The following is a 19,413-nucleotide window of genomic DNA, read 5'->3' as shown; positions in this document are numbered from 1 at the left end:
AAACGCGAATCGGGGAATGTTGGGACGAAAAGGGGGCGGGTGTCATATTTAATGTTTCCTCTGGTATCTGTTAAAATACGAAAGAAGATAGAAGAAACGCGAATCGGGGAATGTTAGGACGAAAGGGGAGGCGGGTGTCGGGGGTCATCACCTACCCCAAAAGCCATATATTCTCTAATCGGAGCATTGAGATGCAATGTCATATTTTGAATTATGAACCCCTGGGGCATAGACCATAGCTCTCCAGACGAGGGCCATTACGTTTTTGTTTAGTGCCTTGTAACCTTAGCACTGTATGACCCAATCTACCTAACAAAAATATACACTTGATAGACGGGATGTAAGACTGATTACTGTAAGACCCAAACTACGTTAGCCGATCACGAAGAATGCAGTAACTAAGCAGTATGAGGGTGCTTGGGAGGTTTATAGTATGCTACGTCACTCTGATCATTATATCTGTAGACTTACATTGTGTTTGGACTCTAATATGGCTCAGTAAGATGCTTGCTCGCTAACCGTGATTTCTCGAGTTCGTCCCCGGTGACGGCTGATAACCTAAATAGTGGTTTCCCGGTGTAGTTTCCATTGTCAGTGGTGCAGGACGGAGGGTCTGGCAAGGACAATGTCTAATCGTTCGGATGGGACGAAAGACAGGCCCTGTTTGCGTAACGGAAAAGAAACCCTGACAGTTGGAATTCAAAATAGGAGCGGGCCGTAGCGCTGCTGTCTGGGTAAAATTTCCCTAACAGCAGACTGTATCGTGTATACCCTTCTCTTTAACACAACCAATGCCCCTGTCTGTACCTTCATTATTTTCGGAATCATTTTTCTGCTCCAATAAGGGAATATCTTTTATTCTGACTCGTCAATAATCCTACTACGGCAACACAACAATGATAAATGAACAAGTCCATGTTTTACTTTTGTACAGAACATCTGGGTAAAATTCATTTCATAAGAGAAACCCGTTAACAGGGGACACAACTCGTATTATCTTACGGAAAGGGGTTTGATCATGTAAAGCATAGCTTTATTAAAAAGAAGTGAAAAGACGTGTTTTACTGCTAAAGCATCGTATCGGGTGATCGTTCTTATAAGTCAATTAAAAAAAGTAGTTTACTTGACACGTTCTGTCTCGTTATTCTTCAAAATTTGAATCCCTATGAACGTGACTCGTCCTGTCTCGTTATTCAAACTCGAAAAGCAAAATGGACTGTTTTATGGCATGAACGTGAAAAATGGTGACTGCCGAGGCATCCTTCTAATAAGTTAATTATGAACCGAGGTGGCTCGGTGAGTAAGACATTGGCTGGTTAACCAAGAAATCCCTTGTTTGAAGAGAAAGTTCATCGAGATTTTTCTCCGTTTGGTTCCCATATGACTGTGTTGCAGGCGGGGGGGCTGACAAGTGACCGCGTATATCCCTTTGGAATGTACGAAAACAGAGTTTCCATGGCATGTACGTAAAAGAAAGTGGGAAATCTGAGTAAGAGTGGCAAAATTGACCCGTATAGCACATTGCTTTTAGCATATGTCTTGTCTTCCTTATCCTAGTCGGTTCAGAACATTAGGACGTTAAACTCTATTTCATTTCATATAATGCTGAGGCATCCTTATAAATCAATTAAATCGAAACAGTTTACCTGACTAATGGACAACGTTGATATGAAATTTATAAGAAAAAATAATTTTGTTTCAATCCCTAATAAACACTTTCCGTCTCGTGATTTGTTATTCAAAATTTAATCCAGAGTAACAAAACGCGATTTAACTTCGTACAGCCCACTTGAGTTACGATTCGTTTAAAGATAAAATGGGGTTTAACGTCCTACTTTTATATACGAAATCTTGATAACGGAAATTTTGTCCCAGACAACGGCGCTAGGGCTACTCTTTGTTTCGAATTTCAACTGTCAAGGTTTCTTTTACATGCACGCCTATGCACACACTGGACCTTTGTTTTACGTTATATCCGAACTACGTACGTAACTAACGTACGAAAATTAAATGGTAGCTGGCTTTTTTTTTCGCACTTATACAGTGAATGGCCATTTTGCTCAGTAATCCCAGCCAGAATTTGGCTATTTTTTTAAAATTGCGTTAAAGCTTTTAATTTTTGTTTAGAACTGAAATAAATTAACTTTTAGTCAATCCCCACGCTAAAAACATTAACAGAATTGATTGTGTATATCTGAAATAGACACGACCGAAGCACAAAATAGTGTCAATATGCCGACGTCAAATCTAGAGTTGTAGATGATGTTATTTTTGTGAAAAATCACTGGAAGAAGCGATAAGACGTTCTGTACGGATTATACAGTCCTAGGCTGCAAGGAGGCTATTGTTTACAATGTAACATTGTGTCCTGTAATGTTGATAATGATCATAATGATGGTGTTTACATTTATTTGTTGATGTGACCTCATGACCTGTGACGTTTAGATAACGTCATATGGATATCATGGCTATTCACTGTGTCAGAGTCACTTCTCTGCAGGTAGGGTGAGTCTCTCGTTCAGATTGATCCGAACTACTGGACGCTGTACCTTGTTAGGCCCTCCGTCCTGTCACAATGAACCCAAGCTGGAAAATCCCAAGGCGCTTTCGTGACTAACAACAGGATTGAGCCCTCCTCCCCATGGTTAGTGGGCTAGCGCCTTACTCACCGAGCCACCTTGGACCCCAAAAACCACGCAAACGTAGGTCCACTAGTGTAGGCCTACAATTTATAGGCTAAATCGATTTGAATTCAAAAGTAATAAGGGAAATAAATAATGTTTTATTTCTTAATTTGTCCCAAACCAATGTTATGAAATTAAAGTTAACGTGACATGTAACTATCGTTTCGCTACAATAAGTTCTGGGGACATAAGTAAGGCCTACGTATACTGTTGATATTTGTATAGACAATGTAAATGTACTTTTGTCCCCGTTGAACATGATATACTCGACCATAAATAAATATCCCCAAAATAGCTCGACAATTACACCACAATATTTATATATATACCAATCCTTAAATCTGTTTGGTACATTTATAGTCACTAAATAAACGGCCATGTTTTACTCAATAAGGGGGGTTAATTGGCTGAATGGTTAACACGTGCGCGCTGTATCATAAAGTCTGTCATTGAGTCAACTGGTGTGGTTTTGATTCCCGTTTGTACGTGACAAGGAGTAGGGTCGCCTGTCCAACCTCGTGGGTTTCCTCCCACTGCTAAAGACCCATACGCGCAAGCGAATTATTGAAATAAAATTGAACCATTTGTTAGTCCCGAAATGAGCTAATTTGTGTCGAGTTGACGTTAACCTCTCTCTCTCTCTCTCTCTCTCTCTCTCTCTCTTTAATAAGCTATGAACATTTAACCATCGATAAATAATATACTGAAAAATGGTTCCCGGTGTCGTCCATAACATCCAGGCCCTTTTGAGCAAAAAATAGGTTACGCGCCCTTGTTTTGAAATTAGTCTCGCTTAACCAGTCTACCGACCATTCTCCGTCTGATTGACAGGCCGGGATAATCAAGACTACTTTTACGAACCACGACAGAAGGCTGAAACAAGAAATTGAATTTAGAAAAAACGCACGGTAGGCAACTTAACAAATGTTTTAAAAACCTTATAAAAGTTAAATGAAACTACTGCTAGTATCATGTTCTTGTCTAACCCGAGTTTTTCAGAGATATTATTTGTACTATACCAAAGGATGCCTCTCCTAACGGTATAATTAATGATAAAGCAATTTAAAAAATAAAACGAACGTAATTTCTCAAGCTGCTGTAATAACCAAAAAGCTAAATATTACTGCTATTCAGAATCGTCAACAAAAGATTTTTTTACGGCTGTAATAGTTGATAGATGAGTTGAGAATTTCACGTGCGATGGCTATTTATCGACTCAAAGCGAGTGTGTTACTAGTCAGAAATCAATTCGAAACCTTCCACTGAAGTGTGGACATTCACCGTGTCGAGTCTTACTTTTAGTAGGGAAAATTTTCGGCACATGGGGCACCCCACTTTTGACAGTTCTTGTTTCCATCCTTATTGCCCATACGTCTAGCACATAAGACTTCTTAATCAACGGTAGACAGAAATGATGGAAGTCATAACTCGCCAAGATAGACAACCGTTGATGTGTCCATCGTTCTTCGATCTCGCATTGTAGGTCAACGATATTATAAAATTTGAAACGAAATATTTGCTTTGTTTTGGATTAAAGGAGCTGGACTTCAGTATAGTACATGTATAAGTTATGAATGAAATGAAAGTTTACATTTGCCTTTTATTAAGGAATAATAAAAAATAAGGAAGCTATCATTCATAAACCACAGTGTTTAGGTAACTTTTTACTGGATCACTTTGTATCAAAAACAAGTCCAAAGAATGTTTGGTAGCACAGGGCAGTTAGTCTCATTATTGAATTCAAAATATATTGCCATTATAAATGATTAGTCTTCAAAAAGCGATAAAATTCCTTACCCGAGTAGAATAGATATTCAAGTCTAAAATTTATCAAACATTATATTGTATTGTTATCCAGTCCATACAGTTATATAATGTAACCCATGTACTGCGAAAGAGGGGGCAGTTTTGATGGGACCGACTGAGATTAGCGAATGCGTTAATACTGACTGGACGATAAGCATTCGACCCTGGTTCCATCATTTATCAACCGTGTCGGTAAAATACAAACAATATGAATACAAGACTTATATACAGAAAACCATTCAAACTGGTTTGAGTTGCAGATGAAGTCGGACACCTTGGTGGTGTTGGTGGTGGTAGTGTTGTTCGTTTCAGAAGTTGAGGAACATAATCCTGCCAGAATGTGACTCGTCTAGCGTGTATAAACTGCTTGAGTTCAGGATTCCCCGAGTTGGGAAAATACAAATACTCTTGTTTATCGTTGGTGTAGAGTTTCCATTCTTGTGGTACAGCCCTGGGTTTGTTCGGGTTTCTGAAGAGAAAATTTGGATGGTTTATTTCAGAACTGTGTGTGTTTATGGTTTACGGGTCTATTGGGCCGTATTCAACTTTTCAAGGCAACCATGACGGCGGCGCAGCGTATAAGGAGCTGACTCACTAATCAGGATATCCGGGCTTCAATCCTGATGTTCCAGCGTGGTTTCCTATTGTCAGTGCTGCAGGGCAGTGGATCCGGCAACGAACAGTGTCTAGCCAGTCGGATAACTCAGATCGCGTATAAACGTTGGCGTGTATGGAATTCGAAATACGAGTAAGACGTAGCGTCGCTGTACGGACAAAATTTCCCACACATCACACTGCATGGAGTTCGCCCGTCTTCACTGGGCCTCGCTGGTGTGTCATGTTTCAAATATCATTAAATTTATTTTTTCCAGGGTTTGTTAGCCGACACAAAGCATCGATTTACCTTTTAGAAATATTCACAGATATAATCTACTACAGCACAGGCCTACGATTGACCATGTCTTCAAAGAGTCAATCTAACCTTCGCACAAAATTAGCTGCAGTAAGCAAAATTCTTGCCAATAGTGATACAATATATTTTATATGAATTATTTAAAAGAAATATGAAGCTTACCCTGATTTAGCAAAGTTCGTCCAGTAATCCATGATTTGTTTAGAAAATGACCACTGGCTTGCAGCCATCTGTGGGGTCAATGCAGTGAAAGTTGTCGGAAATCCAAACAAATAAGGTAGTTCTGCGCCATGTGAAGCACCCTTCAACCAGTCGCTGCCCATATCAAGGGTCAAATCGGGATTGACATGGTTAAATTCATACTGGTATGTTTTGGTTTGATCATTCATATAAACATGACTTGCGGCATCTTTATAAGCAGCGATAAGAAACCACATGTCTGTTAAGGAATCACTAACTTGTTTCAAATTAAAGGCGAGATCATTTGGATTCTCGGCATTTGTGTAAAGATGCATCATGGCATCAAGCAAGGCTTCCATCGAATTAGCATCGGCTGCAAGATAGGCCTGTGTAATGAGATTTTTCAAAAACCGCCTAAAGAGAGTGCGCAATCCTGAAATTGTGCTATTTTTCATCATCGATCCAATGTTCCTAAATGTTGTTTCAATGAAATAATGACCTTCATATCTATTAATTCCCAATAACAAATCTCTGCCCTGATAAACATCTTTTAATTCACCTGTATGGTTGGGTTTCTGGGGCCACTGGATGGTGTCCAGTTTAGAATTATCAAAAATTGGAACCCAGGAAGAGGTCAACAAATCTGAACCAAATAATAAAATATCCTCGGCTTTCCGTGTTTGGAGACAACCTAAAATCTCTTCACTGGCTTTCGATCTTTCGCTCGATATCGAACAATTAAAGAACATGGCTAGATTTTTAGCATTATTAAACTGGCGTTCTGGTGTTGATTGGGACCAAGCTGCATTGATAGAACCACTTTGAGCAATAGCTCTTTGAAATAATGTCTCGTTCTCAAATAGCATGTGATACATAACGCTAGCACTACCGGCTGATTCTCCAAAGATGGTTATCATCGAGCTGTTTCCACCAAAACTATCAATGTTAGCGTTCACCCATCTCAGGGCAGTTCGTTGATCAATTATTCCGAGATTTCCAGGAGCACGTTCATCCCCAGTAGATAAAAATCCAAAAGCTCCAAGTCTGTAGTTGATGGTCACAACAACTACCTCTCCATATGCCGCTAGTCTACTTCCACCGTGTTCAGACGAGGCACCGTTCACAAATCCTCCACCGTAGATAAAAAACATGACGGGATATCTTTCTGTCCCTACTGGCATGGGACTAAAGATATTCAAGCTTAAGCAATCCTCGCTAGAATTTTCCACTGCCCTCATTAGAATCGGATTAATCTGGAGACAAGACGGGCCATACTCGAAAGCTTCAAACATATCGGTTGAATTGCTGGATTTTAAAATGGAGTGTTGAAATCGTAACTTTCCAACTGGAGGCTCGGCAAAGGGAATGCCCAAATACTCCACAACTGTTTTATAATCATTGTCAATAGAGACCGTTTTTGTTTTACCTTTAATAATCCCCGCGGTTGTTGTAGTTGTGTTAATAATTTCAGCTGCAAGTCCAACAAGAAACACGTTTAGTAGAAGTAATGTTTTTAACGCTTTAGGTGTAGAGATGCCCATGTTGTCTTCTACGAACTGCGTCTTCGTTTACGGCTTGATCTAAGAAAACTATATAAAATTTGAATCCGCTTTGTAATACGTGCTATTTATAATCACAATGAAATGGCTGCCTCGTGTCTGTGATATCATTTAATTGTCAAGTCGGGCGTTACATAAACCTGTTCACGGCTTGAATTTTGATAGCCTATAATATCCAGTAAAAAATCTCCAGTTTTCTACGATATCTCTCTATTTGGAAAGTTGGGGTCAAATATATATATATTTAACACAATCGCGTTTTAACACTTTCGATCAGATATATTTGATCTGCATAACGGCTTTCGGGTGACATCGTAAATAAAATTTCTTATGTAACTATCCACAAAACATTCAGTCTTGCCGAACAAGAGGTGGTTGCCTTTTCATGGAGAACAATTGGCAAATACGTCAAGCGACAAGGTGTTCACACAGCTCATGATTCACTAAATATATGTGTAAGATTATAAGTTGAGGTAATAAGGATATCAGACAATTATATGTTGTTTATTTCTTCTACAGAGAAATGAAATGAAATGGGGTTTAACGCCCTACTGTTCCGCTCCGAACTGGGCTAATGAAGACGGGCATACGTCATACAGTGTGCTATGAGGGAAATTTTTCCCGGACATCGGCACTACGTCCTACTCTTATATCGAATTCCAACTGTCAAGGGATCTTATACGTGCACGTCAATGCGTACACGGGACCTCGGTTTTTCGTCGCATCCGAACGACTAGACAGCTGTCCTTGTCAGGCCCTCGTCCTGCATCACTGACAAGGTGGAACCATACCGGGAAATCTTTATGAACTTTCTCGGCCAATGCAGGGATCGAACACCCGACCTCCAGGCTAGCGAGCCAGCGTCTTACCCACTTAGCTACCGTGATACCCCTCTTCTACAGAGAATCCAGCATATAGTTGTAAATACGGAAAAGAATTGAACCGTAGTTTGACTGATATTCCTCATAGAGATTTCTTAATTTGGAAGAGATTTAGAATTTTTCAAAGCCCCGTAACACGACTAGCAATGCTGGCAAGTTTCACCGGAAGCATTTGTCTGCGATATCACCGCAGAGGGAAGCGGATATTAGGCTCCAATCACAAACGAAATTAAGTGAGCCCTACCTTTATTGATCAAATACTTTGAGCAACACCGAGCCAGTCAGTGTTTACTTGACTGTGGTGGTTTGGTTTCTGATTCGGGCACCGTGGTAGAAGTTGGCATAAATACCTAGTCATCGTAGGTGAAAGTGGACACAATCCCATATTAGTAGTAGTTAATTATAGGGTTTATATCACTCTAGGTGAAAGCGGGCGATAATTCTCAGTAGTAGTTGTGTTGGAGTCGGAGCATAAATACAATTTTCCGGTGTGATTTCCGCTTGTCCGTTGCAATTTTTTCCCACACTGTATGGCGTATGCCCGTCTTCATTAGCCCGGTTAGTGTAGAATAGTAGGACGTTAAATCCCATTTCATTTTCATAGATATAATCAGTAAAAATTAAAAACTATTATGGAACTATCGGAGGACAGGAATTCATTAATGTCTACAAAATTACAATGCCGATAGGAGAGGTACAGGTTGTATTCTAGACATCTTAACCCTTATACAGACACATCGCACGAAAAACCTTGTCGGCAACAAGGGGTAATCTAAGACCCCAGACATAAATATGGTTTTGGATGCAAAATGTTACTTAAATACGATCAAACTAGAGCTATATAAAGACTGAATAATAATCAATTAAAGTAAAAAAAAAATATTTGAGACATAAAAATTCTGCAAATACCTTAATCGTCTTTTCACGGGGTTGGTGGAGTACCTAGATTTGTTTTCAGATGTAGATTACTACAAGGATCAACACATAATCATCAGTAAGAAAGATTCCAAATACAAAGCTAGTACCGAGCCCAAAGCAGATAAGGCACTTGTAACCAGCAAAATATTGACCGGAGAGGAGAGGGGAGATGTCCACAAGACTCCTTATTTCCGATAATGTAATACTCATAGTTTTATGCCAAACTAAACTAAACTAAAATAAAGATACGGGGCTTAATCAAAAACTATTTCCATACTAAAAAATGTATAGTTATTCCTCTCTTTAAATATATTATTTATTTGTTGGGCACAATGCTTATATATTGTTTTTTTTAATGGATCAAAGTTAATTAGGCTGTACTCAACTCTGTTTATAGAGAGACCGGAGGGGGTGTTTAATATATCAAAGTACGGGTATTAATACGAAATTCTAGTTATTGTGTTATAACTTACTGGAAAGTATGTTTCTTTGGCTCTTTGAATCGATCAATTATTTCCTGGCACATTCATAATTGCGCACGGTCGTCTAGATAGTTTCTTATATACCAGCTTGATTTACTGTTATCGTGCGGTTAATATCCTTCTTGTGTGCTGGTTTATAGTGTGCCGGGTTTCCGTATATGTTAATAAGTCACGTGGTATCCAACATTAGCATATGGAACTTGATGCTGTGTGAAAGATGCTATGTAGAAAGCGTGAAAGACAAATGGGATATGTGACAGAGCCCAAAAGTAAAATGTAATGAGAGAAATGTAAAATGTAGACACGTCAAAAAAAGCTTTTCCCAACAAAACCTTGGTCATTTACCACTTAACATTTGACTTTTTACATTTAACTTTTGCCTTAGAGGTATTTTGACTTTATCATTATCGGTATTAGGACTTTGTATATTGTACTTTTTACATATATATATAATCAGTGGAAACGACATTGTCGCAGAGCATTTAACATTGGCAGCGATACACTTCCATAAAGATAGACAACCGATGATGTATATCGTTCTTCGATCTCGCATTCTAGGTCAACGATATTATGAAATTTGAAACGAAATAATAGCTTTTAAAGGAGCTGGCCTTCAATAGTATGAATGAATTGAAAGTTTACATTTGCCTTTTATTAAGGAGTCCTTTAATAAAAATAAGGGAGCTATCATTCATAAACCACAATATTTAGGATTAGGATAACTTTTTACTTGATCACATTGTATCATAAACAAGACCAAAGAATGCTTGGTAGCACAGATCAGTTAGTCTCATTACTGAATTCAAAATGTATAGCCATTCTAAATGATTAGTCTTCAAAAAGCGATAAAACTCCTTACCCGAAGAGAATAGATATTCAAGTCTAAAATTTATCAAGCATTATATTGTATTGTTATCCAGTCCATACAGTTATATAATGTAACCCTTGTACTGCGAAAGAGAGGGCAGTTTTGATGGGACCGACTGAGATTAGCGAATGCGTTAATACTGACTGGACGATAAGCATTCGATCCTATTTCCATCATTTATCAGTCGTGTCGATAAAATACAAACAATATGAATACAAGACTTATATACAGAAAACCATTCAAACTGGTTTGAGTTGCAGATGAAGTAGGACACTTGGGTGGTGGTGGTGGTGGTGGTAGTGTTGTTCGTTTCAGAAGTTGAGGAACATAATCCTGCCAGAATGTGACTCGTCTAGCATGTATGTACGTCTTGATTTCAGGATTCCCCGAGTTGGGAAAATACAAATACTCTTGTTTATCGTTGGTGTAGGGTTTCCATTCTAGTGGTACAGTACTGGGTTCATTCGGGTTTCTGAAGAGAAAATTTGAATGGTTTGTTTAGTTATTTCAGTACTGTTTTTTTTTACTGGTCTATTGGGCCGTATTCAACTTTTCAAGGCAACCATGACGGGGGCGCAGCGTATAAGGAGCTGACTCACTAATCAGGATATGCGGGCTTCAATCCTGATATTCCAGCGTGGTTTCCTATTGTCAGTGCTGCGGGGCGGAGGATCCGGCAACAAACAGTGCCTAGCCAATCGGATAACTCAGATCGCGTATAAACGTTGGCGTGTATGGAATTCGAAATACGAGTAAGACGTAGCGTCGCTGTCGCTGTGTCATGTTTCAAATGTCATTAAATTTATTTTTTGCAGAGTTTGTTAGCCGACACAAAGTATCGATTTACCTTTTAGAAATATTCACAGATATAATCTACTACAGCACAGGCCTACGATTGACCATGTTTTCAAAGAGTCAAACGAACCTTCGCACCAAATTAGCCAAAAGTGATACAATATATTTTACATGAGTTATTGAAAAGAATTATGAAGCTTACCCGGTTTTGGCAAAGTTCGTCCAGTAATCCATGACTTGTTTAGAAAGTGACCACTGGCTTGCAGCCATCTGTGGGGTAAATGGCATCAATGAAGTTAAAGTTGTCGGAAATCCAAACACATAAAAAAGTTCTAAGCCATGTGAAGCACCCTTCAACCAGTCGCTGCCCATAGCAATTGTCAAATAGGGATAGACATGGTTAAATTCGTACTGATATGTTTTGGTCTGATCATTCATATAAGCATGACTTGCGGCATCTTTATAAGCAGCGATAAGAAACCACATGTCTGTTAAGGAATCACTAACTTGTTTCAAATTAAAGGCGAGATCATTTGGATTCTCGGCATTTGTGTAAAGATGCATCATGGCATCAAGCAAGGCTTCCATCGAATTAGCATCGGCTGCAAGATAGGCCTGTGTAACGAGATCTTTTAGAAAACGTCTAAAGAGAGTGCGTAATCCTGAAATTGTGCTATTTTTCATCATCGAACCAATGTTCCTAAATGTTGTTTCAATGAAATAATGACCTTCATATCCATTAGTTCCCAATAACAAATCTCTGCCCTGATAAACATCTTTTAATTCACCTGTATGGTTGGGTTTCTGGGGCCACTGGATGGTGTCCAGTTTAGAATTATCAAAAATTGGAACCCAGGAATAGGCCAACAAATCTGAACCAAATAATAAAATATCCTCGGCTTTCAATGTTTGGAGACAACTTAAAATCTCTTCACTGGCTTTCGATCTTTCGTTCGATATCGAACAATTAAAGAACATGGCTAATTTTTTAGCATTATTAAACTGGCGTTCTGGTGTTGATTGGGTCCAAGCTGCATTAATAGAACCACTTTGAGCAATAGCTCTTTGAAATAATGTCTCGTTTTCAAATAGCATGTGATACATAACGCTAGCACTACCGGCCGATTCTCCAAAGATGGTTATCATCGAGCTGTTTCCACCAAAACTATCAATGTTAGCGTTCACCCATCTTAGGGCAGTTCGTTGATCAATTATTCCGAGATTTCCAGGAGCACGTTCATCCCCAGTAGATAAAAATCCAAAAGCTCCAAGTCTGTAGTTGATGGTCACAACAACTACATCTCCATATGCCGCTAGTCTACTTCCACCGTATATAGACGACTCACCGTTCACAAATCCTCCACCGTAGATGAAAAACATGACGGGATATCTTTCTGTCCCTACTGTCATGGGACTAAAGATATTCAAGCTTAAGCAATCCTCGCTAGCATTTTCCACTGCCCTCATTAGAATCGGATGAATCTGGAGACAAGACGGACCATACTCAAAAGCTTCAAACATATCGGTTGAATTGCTGGATTTTAAAATGGAGTGTTGAAATCGTAACTTTCCAACTGGAGGCTCGGCAAAGGGTATGCCCAAATATTCCACAACTGTTTTATTATCATTGTCAATAGAGACCGTTTTTGTTTTACCTTTAATAATCCCCGCGGTTGTTGTAGTTGTGTTAATTTCAGCGGCAAGTCCAACAAGAAACACGTTTAGTAGAAGTAATGTTTTTAACGCTTTAGGTGTAGAGATGCCCATGTTGTCTTCTACGAAACCAAACTGCGTCTTCGTTCACGGCTTGATCTAATAAAACTGTATAAAATTTGAATCCGCTTTGTAATACGTGCTATTTATAATCACAATGAAATAGCCGTCTCGTGTCTGTGATATCATTTAATCGTCCAATCGGGCGTTACATAAACCTGTTCACGGCTTGAATTTTGATAACCTATAATATCCGCTAAAAAAATCTCCAGTTTTCTACGATATCTCTCTATTTGGAAAGTTGGAGTCAAGTATATATATTTAACACAATTGCGTTTTAATACTTTCGATCAGATATGTTTGATCTGTATAACAGCTTTCTGGTGACATCGTAAATAAAATCTCTTATACAACTATCAACAAAACATTCAGTCATGCCTAACAAGAGGTGGTTACCTTTTCATGGAGAACGATTGTCAAATACGTCAAGCGACAAGGTGTTCACACAGTTCATTCACAGGTCAACTTAACATTTCCAAAGTTAACTTATTTATTAATATATGTGTGGAAGATTATAAGTTGGAGTAATCAGGATATCAGAAAATTATATGTTGTTTATTTCTTCTGCAGTGAATCCATCATATATTTGTATACACGGAAAAGAATTGAACCGTACTTTGACTGATATTCCTCATAGAGATTTCTTAATTTGGAAGGGATTTGGAATTTTTCAAAACACTGTAACACGACTAGCAATGCTGGCAGGTTTCACAGGAAGCATTTGTCTGCGATATCACCGTAGAGGGAAGCGGATTATAGACCCCAATCACAAACGAAATTACGTGATCCCTACCTTTATTGATAAAATACTTTGAGTATAACACCGAGTCAGTCAGTGTTTACTTTCTTGTGGTCGTTTTGTTTCTGATTCGGGCACCTTGGTAGAAGTTGGCATAAATACCTAATCATCCAAGGTGAAAGTGGACACAATCCCATATTAGTAGTAGTTAAACATAGGGTTTGTGTCACTCTAGGTGAAAGCGGGCGATAATCCTCAGTAGTAGTTGTGGGTTGGAGTCGGAGCATAAATACAATTTTCCGGTGTGATTTCCGCTTGTCCGTTGCAATTTTCTCTCACACTGTATGGCGTATGCCCGTCTTCATTAGCCCGGTAAGTGTAGAATAGTAGGACCTTAAATCCCAATTCATTTCCATAGATAGATATAATAAGTAAATGTGAAACATATTATGGAACTATCGAAGGACATGAATTCATTAATGTCTACAAAATTACAATGCCGATAGCAGGGGTACAAGTTGTATTCTAGACACCTTAAACCTTATGCAGACACATCGCACGAAAAACCTTGTCGGCAACAAGGGGTAATCTAAGACCCCAGACATAAGTAGGGTTTTGGATGCAAAATGTTATTCAAATACGATCAAACTAGAGCTTCATATAAAGACTACATAACGATCAATCAAAGTAAAAAAAATATTTGAGACATTAACAGTGAAGATATGATTAATAAGATATTTTTGAAACCATAAATATCGGCAAATATACCTTAATTGTCATTTCCAGATAGAGTCGTCTTTTTACGGGGTTGGCAGAGTACCTGGATTTGTTTTCAGATCTAGATTACTACAAGGATCAACACAATATCATAGTAAGAAAGATTTCAAATACAAAGCTAGCACCGAGCACAGAACAGATTTGGCACTTGTAACCAGCAAAATATTTAAAGGAGACGGGGGGGGGGGGGGTCCACAAGACCCCTTGTTTCCGATAATGTAATACTCTTAGTTTCTTGTCCAATGCTAATGCTGCCACTGCCTCGCGTTCTATTTTCAACATTATACTCGACATTAAGTAGCTGACAATGTATAAAATTCTCGTTAGACAATGAATCACTAACAAATGTTAAGGAAATGGTCGTGGGATCCTGACATACCCCTTATACTTGCTATAAGACATATACATTTTTTTCCAACCTTGCGGTGTTTGTAAATATTCGAACCGTACTATATAAGCAAATGACTTTTGGGCGTGTTTGAAGACCCCCGCGTGCCCTAATATCACTCCCACGAAAACCGACGTCACTATTTCGGACCCATTCCCTATTTTTGCAGATTCAGAAGTATAAGACTATTTTTTCTCAGTTTCCCCTGTCTTTCGTATGGTGGGGGATCACGTGGCTAAGTGGGTAGGACGCTGGCTCGCTAGCCTGGAGGTCGGGTGTTCGATCCCTGCATTGGAGGAGAAAGTTCATCCCGATTTTCCTGCGTGGTTTCCCCTTGTCAGTGATGCAGGACGAAGGGCCTGACAAGGACAGCTGTCTAGTCGTTCGGATTGGACGAAAACCCGAGGTCCCTTGGCAGTTGGAATTCGTTATATGAGTAGGCCGTAGCGCCGCTGCCCCGGCAAAATGTCCCTCATAGCACACTGTATGGCGTATGCCCGTCTTCATTAGCCCAGGTTAGGAGCATTTCATTTCATTTCTTTCGTATGGTCGTAAACCCCCCATAATAATTATAACAAGTCTAAGGAAAGAGTCGGGTCTCAACAAGAATTTTAAAAAATATATTTATTTGTTATTGGTATATAAATATATAAACTGATTAAATTGTAAAGATAGTTAATTAGGTCATAATTTATCATAAAAATAAACCAAACCTGATCATTTTGGAACTAACATAGGATACATAATATATAGTTTTATTTCAATAATTCGCTTACCCACGCTTCACTCAATAATAGATGTTGATTTGTTTGTGGAATAACGAAGTAAGATAAAATTAGTAAACAAGCCGACTAACCAATCTTATTAATCATGCTAATTCAATACTTTATTTCTTTTAAAGGTTTAGCTTCTTTAGGACATAGCCAAAACCCCGCTTAACCAAACAAATCCAAAGAAATCGGTTTGCAATGTTAATTGGTATTTTTGTTACGAAATATACGAAAAATACAAGCCATTAAAATATTTTATGCAGTTTCTGAAAAATGCCCTTTATAAAACAATTCAGAATATAAATGCAATAAATTGACAATTACTTTTTTTTAAATCAAAACTAAGCCATTTTAATCAATATGCGGTTTAAGAAAATGCGCCAACAAAATTGTTAATGGGTGTGATATACTATCTCATCTATTATGCCGTTTTAGCAAAAAATATCCGTTAGAAACGCCATCCTCCATTTTGCTGATCATTACGGTGTTGCTTTCAAAACCATTGCCACAAGAATAACGCACAATAGAATATTGCTATAAATAGTACTACTGCTGGAGGTAGGTTTGCATGGTTTAGTTTCAGGTGTCACAGCAGCACTGTTTTTGATAACTTTAGGTAAAAGGTGTACCCAAAACTCGGCACGACGAGCGTTCAGAAACGTTTCACCTCTTGGATTTCCGGTCATTGGAAAGTACAAATAGTCTTGATTATCATGGTTGAACGGTTTCCATTCCGCTAGTACAGATTTCGGTTTATTTGGATTTCTGCAAGATACAAAACATTAAAGATTAAGAATGGATAAAATTTAAAATGGCGTAATACATTTAACACAATGAATGTTTAGCATATTTCGAGGCTATTCTATAGACATCATGGGCATTACGAAAGAGGACTGCATAGCCCTGCTTGAGTAATCTGGCAAATCATCAAACAATCTTCGCGGATAAAATAGTTTGCTTCTATTGATTTTGCTTGAAAAAGTTTGATTTAAATTTATAAGAATGTTCACTTAAAATTTTGTTCTGGGGAGTGGATGGTGTGGGTACGACCCTGTTGTTTGGTTTATGGACAGTTCGAGCATATTCACAGCATTCAGTGTTCATATTCAAATATTTAGCTTACCCTGTTTTTGCAAAATTGGTCCAATAGTCCATTACTTGTTTAGATGTAGTCCATTGGGTGGCTGCTTGATCTCTTGTATAGTTGAAAAAGTCATTTAATGATGAAGGGAAGCCGAACACATACATTAATTCGGAAGCATGCGTGGCTCCCAAGAGATACTCGTTTCCCGGTGGCATATATGGGAACACGTGATTAAATTCATACTGATATGTTTTAGATTTGTTGTTCATGTGGCTATGAATGTGTACATCTTTATAACCGGGGACGAAAAAGAAGTAATCAGTGACAAAGTCTGTTACTTGTTTCATGTTATGGTTCAGGTCATCCGGGTTCTCCGCATTTGTGTATAAAAACATAGCCGCATCTACGATAGCTTCTAGAGAATTTGGGTTCGGTGCCATCGGTGTCATAAAACCCTTAACAAACCCCCGAAACATAGTTCTTAAAACATTAGTGGGGCTTGTTTTCATGGTATCAATCATGCGTGAGTATATAGTCATCATAAAGTAATGTCCATCATAACCATTGACTCCAGTTATGAAATCAAAATTCTGATATCGTATGGAGTTGTTGTGAGTTGTCGGCCATTGAATTGACGCTAAGGATTCGGCTGTTAGAAACTCTCTATCCACCCATGGTGAAAAAGTAATGCCTTCTGCCTGTTTTGCTATTTCGGTAAAGTTTTGACTTCTCAAGCATTTGACCAATTCTTGGCTATTTTTATCTGCTGGTAGAGAACAGTTCATCTTGAGAGCCAGTTGTTTAGCGGCACTGTACATCAGATTAGCCGGGGTGTCGTACCAAATGGTATTCGCCGCTCCGCTTTCAGCTATACCCCTTTGAAATAATCCATCATTACCCGCATGAAGCATTTGTAGGTTAACACTTCCGGCTCCTGCTGATTCACCAAATACTGTAATACGAGATACATCTCCACCGAAACTATCAATATTATTGTTCACCCATTTTATAGCTAAATGTTGATCCCACAAGCCATAATTTCCTAGTGCCTGGTCATCTCCCGTTGATAAAAATCCAAACGGTCCAACTCTATAGTTTATTGTGACAACAATCACTTCGCCATAAGCTGCTAAGATTTCCCCATTGTACGAAGATGATCGTCCCACGGAAAATCCTCCACCGTAGATAAAAATCATGACGGGATAGGAACCCACGGTATTAGGTGTGTGGATGTTCAAACTTAAACAATCTTCACTGGTAATCTCTGGCATTTTTATGGTCAGATAAATTCCCCCTGTAGCATACTGTGGACACGGTAGCCCATACTCCATGGCTTCAAACGTTTCTGTAAAATTGGCTTTGGCTGTTGGTTTCATAAAGCGCACAGGGGGCTCTGCAAAGGGAATTCCCAGAAATTCATAGATTTCCTTGTTGCTATTGTCTATGTTAACAGTTTTTGATTTTCCTTTAATTAGTCCAACATTGGTAGTGACGATTCGATCTGCAGATTCAGCTTGTAGAACAAGATGAAGGCACAGAAGGGCCGCTGTCACCAACCTCATCTTAATTAGAATGTTGAACTGAAATTCAAACAGTAAATCACATATTACATAAACAAAACGCTCTAGAGACTAAATGATATGATTGATTTATTCAAAAGAGAGAGAGAGAGAGAGAGAGAGAGAGAGAGAGAGGGGGGTGGGGGGAGCGGGAGATGTGGTTGAACGTCACAAACTAGGTCATTTCAATAATTCGCTTGCATTAAGGGGTATTTAACTTGGGGGGGGGGGGCGAAGGACCCGGAGAAAACCCACGAGGTCTTAAAGGCGACCCTACTCCTTGTCACCATGTCACCACACCACTTGACTCAATGACAGACCGTATGATCTAACGTGTGCTCGTTACACCATTCGACCCTCATCCCTCACAATAACGTACAGAAGGTGATAAACTCACTGTATCATACGGTGATAAATTTATACTGATTTATGAAGCCAACTGTGTATAAGTAATGATTCTTATCTTGTACTCATTCTATAACACCTGATACCGCTTCTCATTTATTTTAAAATACTGTCACATTCTGTGTATAAGTAATGACTAGTATCGTTTACCGTACGAGTTCTCGTTTATTTAAAAATAATGCACCATAGTTTCCACCGAAAAGCTCCTTTCTGCACCAACGATCTCAAACTAGTGGATTGTTGGTGAGGGTCATAGACAAACATAGACAAAAGGATCTGGTTTCCACAAATTTCACCTTTTGGATAGCGAGTGCTCTCTCTCCCCCAGTGTCCCATTTCTCTCTCCCCCCCGTGTCCCATTTCGTTACATAGTTTTATTAACATAACTGACAAAAGTTTATACTACAGTCAGTACTAACAGTAATAATTTCAACATACCCACCGTACACAGCACGTCTTGCTTGGGTTAATTCAGATTTGTGTGTGAACAAATATATACCTGTACGCTCTCTCGCTCTCTCTATATATATAGATAGATATGGTAGGTCAACTCTGCGTTGTATAACCCATTGTTCAGTCTTTTCACCCGTGGTGTATTTACTATTGCCTATTTCATTCTCAGTGTCATTAATTAGTGTCCTTTAAAGTGAGCCCAGAACGAATATGGGGATGTAGAAAACAATATCCCAAACAGAAGGAATTAAACGTTTATCTAATGTACGTATATTAAACGATTTATAAATCGTGCATTTAACGTACGTATAGTAAACTATTTATAACCATAAAGACTAAACGTTTATCTACCGTACATATAGTAAAATATTTAGCAACA

The 19,413-nt window shown here is 38.7% G+C and overlaps 3 protein-coding genes across 4 annotated transcripts; all 3 read right to left on the bottom strand.

Annotated features, from left to right (window-relative positions):
* Nucleotides 1-4,264: 4,264 nt before the first annotated feature.
* Nucleotides 4,265-7,534, bottom strand: LOC126810451 (acetylcholinesterase). The gene is made up of 2 exons (XM_050535537.2): nucleotides 5,566-7,534; nucleotides 4,265-4,959 (listed from the first exon to the last, which is right to left on the bottom strand). The coding sequence occupies exons 1-2, from the start codon at nucleotides 7,122-7,124 to the stop codon at nucleotides 4,671-4,673; spliced, it is 1,848 nt and encodes a 615-aa protein (XP_050391494.1). The 5' UTR covers nucleotides 7,125-7,534; the 3' UTR covers nucleotides 4,265-4,670.
* Nucleotides 7,535-10,298: 2,764 nt separating this feature from the next.
* On the bottom strand, nucleotides 10,299-13,164 carry LOC130010389 (acetylcholinesterase-like). The gene is made up of 2 exons (XM_050535534.2): nucleotides 11,289-13,164; nucleotides 10,299-10,763 (listed from the first exon to the last, which is right to left on the bottom strand). The coding sequence occupies exons 1-2, from the start codon at nucleotides 12,851-12,853 to the stop codon at nucleotides 10,472-10,474; spliced, it is 1,857 nt and encodes a 618-aa protein (XP_050391491.1). The 5' UTR covers nucleotides 12,854-13,164; the 3' UTR covers nucleotides 10,299-10,471.
* A 2,208-nt stretch (nucleotides 13,165-15,372) lies between these two features.
* On the bottom strand, nucleotides 15,373-19,140 carry LOC126810454 (cholinesterase 2). Of its 2 annotated transcripts, none has more exons than XM_050535542.1 (3): nucleotides 19,020-19,140; nucleotides 16,657-18,197; nucleotides 15,373-16,298 (listed from the first exon to the last, which is right to left on the bottom strand). In XM_050535542.1, exons 2-3 carry the CDS (start codon nucleotides 18,177-18,179, stop codon nucleotides 16,013-16,015), a joined length of 1,809 nt encoding a protein of 602 aa, XP_050391499.1. In that variant the 5' UTR covers nucleotides 18,180-18,197; nucleotides 19,020-19,140; the 3' UTR covers nucleotides 15,373-16,012. The 2 variants fall into 2 exon arrangements, with proteins under 2 accessions (XP_050391499.1, XP_050391500.1); XM_050535543.2 differs by having other exon boundaries at nucleotides 19,024-19,087.
* Between the last annotated feature and the right edge of the window lie 273 nt (nucleotides 19,141-19,413).

The sequence above is a fragment of the Patella vulgata genome, chromosome 2, assembly GCF_932274485.2.
Source record: "Patella vulgata chromosome 2, xgPatVulg1.2, whole genome shotgun sequence".
Lineage (NCBI taxonomy): Eukaryota > Metazoa > Mollusca > Gastropoda > Patellidae > Patella > Patella vulgata.
Note: the sequence above shows the minus strand (reverse complement) of the source record. Positions and strands in the feature narration are given on the sequence as shown.